The sequence below is a fragment of the Podarcis erhardii genome (assembly GCF_964252035.2).
Source record: "Podarcis erhardii genome assembly, chromosome: 10".
Taxonomy (NCBI): domain Eukaryota; kingdom Metazoa; phylum Chordata; class Lepidosauria; order Squamata; family Lacertidae; genus Podarcis; species Podarcis erhardii.
The window spans coordinates 71,099,717-71,108,204 of record NC_138500.1 but is presented as its reverse complement, the minus strand read 5'-3'; the positions used below and the strand labels follow the sequence as shown (position 1 = coordinate 71,108,204).

Sequence of the window (8,488 nt, the reverse complement as noted above, 5' to 3'; positions counted from 1 at the left end):
CTCGAGTGTCCGTCTCTGAACCACCCGCCTCTGCCTGCGCAAAAACTCTTCCCCCCCCCTCCCGTTCTCCATGCATCCAAAAAGCTCTTGCATGGTTGAATCCTTGTTCTGCAAGTTTTTTCTTGCTACGGTATTTTGCACTGGAAAGAGACTTCTTCGTCCTGGAAGGTTTGCACATGTCGATCTGTATGTAGAATAAATTCCTTCCAGTAGCACCTTAAAGACCAACTAAGTCAGTTCTTGGTATGAGCTTTCGTGTGCATGCACACTTCTTCTTCTTCTTATCTGAAGAAGTGTGCATGCACACGAAAGCTCATACCAAGAACTGACTTAGTTGGTCTTTAAGGTGCTACTGGAAGGAATTTGTTTTGTTTTGACTATGGCAGACCAACACGGCTACCTATCTGTAACTGTATGTAGAATGTTAGAACTGTCGTTAACAAGGGTTCCTCCGGAAATGTTTTTGCATTTAATATGTAACAAGTTCTGGAGCTCCAGCCTATCCCGCCCGTTAGGCGGAGCACTTTAAACCGCAGCTTGCTTGTTTTGCTTTCACACCAACACCCGGTGAAACTTAGCTTCTCGGCATTCTTAAGGAATGTTAGAAGGATGTTGGAATGAAGTTATGTGGTTTTAGCAGAAATGTTACAAAGGATTAAGTAAAAATGGATTGGTAATCAGGGAAAGAAGAGAATGTAAAATCATAGTATATCAAGATAAATTATTAGGATAAAAACAAAGATGGAAAGGATTTGCTCTAATATCAAATTGAACTAGAATACAAAAAAGGGGTGTGTGAGGAGGTCAAGGAAATAAGCAAATGAAAGATAAGTTATGGAAAGGTTTGATTTGTTTTTTAATGGTTAAGTATTTTTCTGTCATCTTTTTTTGTTTTTGTTTTTATGCATTCTCTTGTTTTTTTTGTTTAACTTGGCGTTCCCTCTTTTTTCTTTTTGTAACCCTTAAAACTTTAATAAATATCTATTAAAAAAAAAAGAAACTTAGCTTCTCGGCATTCAACACGGCGAAAAAGGGCAAGATCGGGGAGCTTAAAGATGCGCCTGCAATTGAAATTCTATGTGTTTTTAATTGTTTTCATTTTTGCATTTTTGTTATTTTTTCTTTTTCTTTTTTATAATGCATTATTTTTGAAATGTCAATAAATATTCTATTTAAAAAATAAAAAAAAGAAAGATGCGCCTGCAAGCGCCACTCAGGGAAACCCTCCCGGTGCAATGTAAACACAAAGGGGGCACCCGCGCGCGTCCCCGCCCTCCCGCCCCTGCCCCCCCAGAAGCAAGAGGCGAGTTCACCCCGCCAAACCCACGCGCGACCCGGACCCGCACCCAAGATGCAGAGAGCGGAGGAAGGGGGCGGACGAGGCGGGTGTCTACTACGGGCTCCTCCGAGCGCATGCAACCCTAAGCGGTCCCTGGAGAGGATGCGGCCCGTTTGCTTTCGGTTGGGCCATTCGCCGCCCCGGCTCCAGACCTTCCGGCGGCGTCGGGGGCCGAGGCGCGCGAACGCGCCCAGGCTCAGCCATTGCGCAAGGCGAGCGTCTCCCTTTCCCGGCGCGTCTCCGAAGTTTGGAGGGCGGGCGCTTCCTCGAGTGGCACTCGGCGCGCCCAATAGGCAGCGGCGCCTCCGCCTAGTTGGGGAGCTTCCCCGCGAGGGGGGGCGGGCCCGGGGCCAAAGCGAAAGGCGCTCCGGGAGCCCCGGGTCCCTGCAGGGCGGGCGGCGGGCGGGCGAGGCCTCGGGCGGCGTTGGCGGGGCGTCCGCGGGGCTGGCGATGCTGCTCCAGCTGAGCGCCCGGTTTGATCCGCAGGGAGCTGTGGGGCCCTGGCTTTCCGAGCAAGCGGCGCTGCGGGGAGACGCGGATGCTGGTGAGGGTTGCTGCTGCTGCTATGGCTATGCTGCTTCTTATTTGTTAAAACAAAATACAAAAATTCCTTCCGGTAGCCCCTTAAAGACCAACTAAGTTAGTTCTAGGTATGAGCTTTCGTGTGCATGCACACTTCTCATTTCATGCGGCTCTATGTGGTGCCTTCCATAGTTCCAGTTACAGATAGGTAGCTGTGTTGGTCTGCCATAGTCAAAACAAAATAAAAAAATTCCTTCCAGTAGCCCCTTAAAGACCAACTAAGTTAGTTCTAGGTATGAGCTTTCGTGTGCATGCACACTTCTTCAGATACCTGGTAAATGTTTTGTTTTTCCTTTTGGAACTCTTGCCAAGCTTGGTGGTTCCTGATAGAGTTGTCCAAAACAAGGAGTTCCTCCTTTATTAGCTTCTGTTTAGAGTAGAGAACGCTGATCAGATGTTTGAGCAGCTTCTTAGAGAAAGTGCTGCATAGTTTTCTTGCATATTCAGTGGGATACGTGGATTGTAGAGGGTTCTTAATTCTAAGACCCTTGGGTATAATGTCCAGGTTCTTGCATTTAGTAAGAAAGAAGATATCAGTCGTTAAGGCTCAACAGGCTCATCACAGCTATCTGCCAATCACCCATTCCCACCACCCTTCTGAGTAATACCCCTCCCCACCTTCTCACTATATAGAAGGGTCTGGTGACTTCTGTTTCAGTGTATCTGAAGAAGTGTGCATGCACACGAAAGCTCATACCTAGAACTAACTTAGTTGGTCTTTAAGGTGCTACTGGAAGGAATTTTTTGTTTTGACTATGGCAGACCAACACGGCTACCTTCTTATTTGTTTTTATTCTTCTTCCTGAGTGGTGGAGTCGCGCATTCCCGTCCTTGTTGCCCCCTCAAAAAAAAAAAAACCCCTCACGAATGCTAGAATGATGTTGGACAGAAATCAAGTGGTTCCCAGCTGTAATGTTTTAAGAGATTGGGAAAATAAGGTTTTGAAATTAGCCAAAATTAATGGAGAGGATTTGCTGAATCAATAATTTGAATTGGAATATAAGAAAGGGAGGTACGAGGAGGTCCGGGAAATAAGTGAAAAGAAAATAAGTAAAGGGAAATTTTATGTGTTTTTTCTGTTTTTTAATGGTTTTTGTATTCTTTTTGTATTTTGTATTTTTGTGTTTCTTTTCTGTTGTTTCACAATGTATTATTCTGGAAAATCTCAATAAATATCCTATATATATATATATATATAAAAACCCTCACGACCTCTCGACTTTGCCACTGTACTCACAGGTAGTCAGCTCACCTGTCTGAGTAACTTTGGCCACTGAGCTGAGGCCAGGTGACAAACGTGTCTCGGCCTCAGCTCAGTGGCCAAAGTTACTCAGACAGGTGAGCTGACTACCTGTGAGTACAGCGGCAAAGTCGAGAGGGCGGGTTCCCCTCATGACCGTCGCAGCCTCTCCCCACACTCACAGCGCTGCCGTCTTCTATTTTTTAAAAAAATAATATTTATTAAAGTTTTAAAGGTTACAGAAAGAAAAAATAAAAATACCACATTAAACAAAAATAAAACAACACATCACAATATGAAAAAACAGAGAAGTAAAATCCATTAAACAAAGACGAAAAAACAAAAACAAAAAACAAAGAAAAATACAGCAAATTTTCTCATTACTTGTCCTTTCATTAGCTTATTTCCTTGACCTCCTCACACCTCCCTTTTTTGTATTCTAGATCAATTATCCATTTCAGCAAATCCTTTCCCTCTTTTAAAATTATAGTCCTGTAATTTATCTTAATATAATGTAACTTTACTTTTCCTCCTTTCACCAATTAACAGTCAGTTATTCCCAAATCCTTTATATCATTCCTGCTAAAATCATATATTATTATTCCAACATCCTTCTAACAAATATTAATTTTACAATGTTTCTGTAGATAGTCTTTAAATTTCCTCCAGTCTTCCTCCACCGACTCTTCTCCCTGGTCTCGGATTCTGCCAGTCATTTCCGCCAATTCCATGTAGTCCATCACCTTCATCTGCCATTCTTCCCGGGTGGGTAGATCTTGTGTCTTCCAATACTTTGCAATAAGTATTGTTGCTGCTGTTGTAGCATACATAAAGAAAGTTCTATCCTTCTTTGGCACCAATTGGCCGACCATGCCCAGGAGAAAGGCCTCTGGTTTCCTCAGAAAGGTATATTTAAATACCTTTTTCATTTCATTATAAATAATCTCCCAGAAAGTCTTAATCCTTGGGCACGTCCACCAGAGGTGAAAGAATGTACCTTCGGTCTCTTTACATTTCCAACATTTATTATCGGGCAGATGATAGATTTTTGCAAGCTTGACTGGTGTCATGTACCACCTGTATATCATTTTCATTATATTCTCTCTTAAGGCAGCGCTGCCCTCTTCTATGAGAACCAGAAATAATCTTTAAAACGTCTGGCTGCGTACCCTGAAAGCACATTCATAGTTTCCCCTTCTCTGCTGCTCAAAGAATTCTGGGCACTGTAGTTTACCTCTGAAATATACTCAGAGTCGCAAAGTGATTTCATGCTCTTTATTCAGCTCATAGTGGTGAGGAGGAATGAATGAAAGTCCCCTCAAGGTATCTGCTTTATATACATTATTTACACAATGGGCTGCACATGATTGGCTAATTCCGGAATTCTACTGTAAGCCAATCAGGTTGTGGATTCACTTCTATCTGGAGCATGATTGGGTAGTTCCTGCCAACCAATCATACTGCTGCATTGTTCTAGGACCAAACAGACTGCTGCATTCTGAATCCTATTGTTCTAGGACCAATCAGACTGCTGCCTTTTGGATCCTATTGTTCTAGGGCCAATCAGACTGCTGCAGTTTGGATCCTATTCAACCCAGTACATAACAACCTCCTTCACAGAACCACTATAACCAAGAAGCCATAAACTACAGTTCCCAGAGTTCTTTGAGGGAAAGAATGGGCTTCAGGTGTGCTTGGAAGGTATAGGATGAATACAGCCTTCCTCTGCTTACATTAGAACAGGATGCTTAAAACAGACGTTTAAACCTCCTTAAAACACCAATCGTCAGTCTTGATCAAAAACAGTGATAAGCTGATCCCAGAGGAGACAATAATTCCGTCTAATAAAATCCTTTACAAAGCTGAAGGTCACTGTTAGTAAAACTGGACTATTGCTTTTTAAAGTGAATGCATTATTTAGGGGTGCTGTTTTGCATATGGTTCTGTGTATAATATTGTCTACCAAACGCCAGCCTCCTTTCAAAACACAGAATATCACCCATATAGTAGTAGTAATACTAATACTAATACTAATACTAATACTAATACTAATACTAATACTAATACTAATACTAATAATAATAATAATAATAATAATTTATTATTTGTACCCCGCCCATCTGGCTGGGTCTCCCCAGCCACTCTGGGCGGCTTCCAACAAAGATGAAAAATACACTAAAATGACACATATTAAAAACTTTCCTGAACAGGGCTGCCTGTTTATGTATTATGTTTATGTATTATGCACAATCTACTGTATTACTAACAGCACATTATTTTCTGACCAATAATGTATTGGCTCTTCCCTAAAATAACAATGATGATCCTAATCACAAGCAGACTGCTATTGTATCACTTTGTCTGATGTATAACATGAAGAAGCAGGCAGCCTACGGGTCAAACTAGACATGATAAAGGAGATGTGTGATTATATCTATGGTCTCATTAAACCTATCATAAATAACAGCTGCTTGGGTGGTGGACGAGAAGTGGAATCCATTCTTAGGACGGGCGGGTTGTATCCAGCTTATCTTGTACTCGGAGTAGATTCATCAGTGGACTTAATTGGAGCTATTCAGTGCTTCAAAACAAAAGCTCCAGAGAGACAAAATATGGGGTACTTCCAGCCAGGAGGAAATTTGGTCATTAGAAACACAGAGATTGTGTAGACCATGTGATTGTGTTGGAGAAGCGCTAATGGTCATGTCAACACCAGAGAAGTTGAGAAATGTGCTGTTTTTGTTTGTTTTTTTTAACTGCAAATAATTTTGTTTTGCAAATAATAATAATAATAACATTTATACACTGCCTATCTGCCTGGGTTTCCCCAGCCACTCTGGGGAAACTGCAGTACAGTGAAGAACAATTACAAAACAAGAAGTTACAGAGCCCCACATGTCATTCTTACAGCATATGACTGGAAAAGTGATAACCATTAAAATCAGATAAACAAGAACTAAAGCAACTATAAACCCTCAAAAACCCAGTGTGGGTAGTTGGAGGTCATGAACTCTCAAGAGAAGCATTTATGAAAGTTAGGAGCAGAAACCATACTGTATCAAATGGATTAGGTGTACTTTGACCCCTCAAACATATCTAATGTATTGAATGCAGAGTTTTGCAAAATTTTGGAACCTGGGTGTGGACAAGAGGGCCAGGCTTCGAAATGGAACCAGCTTGCTGCCATTTAATAGCAAACCAGTTGTAGAGCAGTTTTTAATCTGAGCCATGGGAAAAAAGTTATAGGAGCAATGGAGCACCCAGTTTGGGAGGAATTGTCCACAAGAGGTGAGGGTGATAGTGTTTCTGATTCTAGGTGTTCAACAGGGCACAATATCAAGTCAAAAGAGACCAGAAGGCTGTATGGGAAAACACACATGCCGTAGACATTTGGAGATTTAGGTCTGGATACGCCAAATCTAGGAAGTTACTGAGCCAATATGGGAAATCCACAAGGCTTGGCTTTAAAGGTGAGCAAAGATACTTTAGGGAGTATTCTAGTGGAATGGAGAGAACCAGTGGGATATAGTTGCATCTGTAAAAAAAACCTCTATAAGAAGGACAGGAAAGGGCATATGGTAATGGTGGCACGCATCTCAGAGGGCATAAACTAGAAATCTCAAATGAAACAGACTCTAGCAAAGACTGCCCTCCCCCGAAGCAAAATGCTCAGGGTGATCTTGAAATGGAGACCAAGTTATGTCAGGTCATGGTTTGCTTATTTACAGCCTAGGACCTTGGTGGTAACTTAGACCCAAAGGCCCTCAAAGCAGTGAGCAGCATATTCATGTTAAGAAATATGAATTAAAAGTGCACTAAATACAGGAAATCAATCATCAAAACAAAACACCTGATAGCGGCCTACCTATAATAGAGGTTGGTGGTTGAGGAATATGATCCCTAGTGGTAATTTGCTAGTACTGTAGTAATAGATGGCCTCAGTTACCCTTATACAGACAGTGTGAATGTGTCTGCAAGTTATGGCAAAGAGGTAAAAATTAAAGATAACTTCAGCAACTGTGTCTTGGAATGGTTAGCCATGGAACTCGCCAGAGGAGAGTTGGCACTGGACTTAATTTTCTGTTTGCAGCTAAACCATAGAATGTTGCCCCAACATGTGGCAATGGGTTCCAGTTTAGGTGATTTTCAAAGTTGGGTTAGGTCCGTAAATCTCAATATATCTGATGCAATAGACCTGGAATCCTCCCACTATATTTGCGGGAGGGACCAGAACCATATTTGGACCTTGAAACATCCCATTCCTGGTGGAGTCACCAGGAACCGGCAGCCAACAGTTTGTGGACTGGTACCAGTCTGTGCACCACCACTTTGAAAGGCACTGGATTAGATGACTGTAATCTGCTTACTTGAAAAGTGAGTTCCAGTGGTGCTTCCTCTTAGGAAACACTGCATAGGATTGTAATCAACACTCTTTATTTAAGGAGGAGCAGCGCAATAAAGAACCCCAATCATTTTCCACCAGGGGTGCATTTCAGAACATTTGCTCCTGAGTCAGGCATTTTTTATGAATTATTGCCACAATATATAAATACCTGGAAATGCCTGTTTTCCTTGCTGTGCTTTTTTGATTCTTCAAAAAATTATTAAGACCCCAGTTGTGGAATTCCTTCCCAAAAGAGGTGAGATTAACCACATCCCTGGTAGGGTTTAGATGGGCTGTGAAAACATTCCATGTGGTTTTAATGGTTGTAAATATATTTAGGTTTTTACACAGATCCTTTTAATGTTAAGGTTTTAGTTTACTTTATGGTATTTTGTTCTTTCTTGTAAACTGCATTGGGGGCTCTTGCTAGGGCCAAATATAGACAATTTTTTAAAGCAGACTCTGTGACTCTTAAGAAAGTCCTCTGTCTTCTCTGATTATTTCTTCAATATGTATCTTCAAAAGTAGTATCTGGATATGTGATTCTACAAATGGCTCTGGCAACATTATTCATCTTATTCTGACAAGTAGCTTAATACAAACTTTAATTTTTAAAGTGAAACCCGCTTTGTAAGGTGAGTTCTGTGTGTTTGTAAAAAGAAAAGTGTGATGGTTTCCTTTAGTTTGCTTAGTCCTGGCAAGCATAAAACTTGTTTAGTAAGTATTTCTGGTTGAAATCAATGATACTTAAAAGTACTTAACCTTTGGCTGGATCCTTCCCAAAGTTACCGTAAAGAGTTGCATAATCCGTGTGAATGCCAGGAATGGCATATCGAATTGGAGTGCAATATCAGATACAGCCTGAAAGCTCTGGAAGTGTAGAGTTTATTTTTCTTTTTAATTTAAACTTCCTTGAAATATGACCCAGTTTTACCTTTAGCAT

At 41.4% G+C, this 8,488-nt stretch overlaps 1 protein-coding gene across 1 annotated transcript in view; it reads left to right on the top strand.

Moving 5' to 3' along the window:
* The first annotated feature begins 1,774 nt into the window (after window positions 1-1,774).
* The window catches only part of GSAP (gamma-secretase activating protein), a 53,807-nt gene continuing 47,093 nt past the window's right edge, over window positions 1,775-8,488 (top strand). The window contains exon 1 of the mRNA XM_081879118.1: window positions 1,775-1,883. Within this exon, the coding sequence (XP_081735244.1) occupies window positions 1,790-1,883 (94 nt within the window). The 5' untranslated portion in view covers window positions 1,775-1,789. The remainder of the gene's footprint in view (window positions 1,884-8,488) is intronic.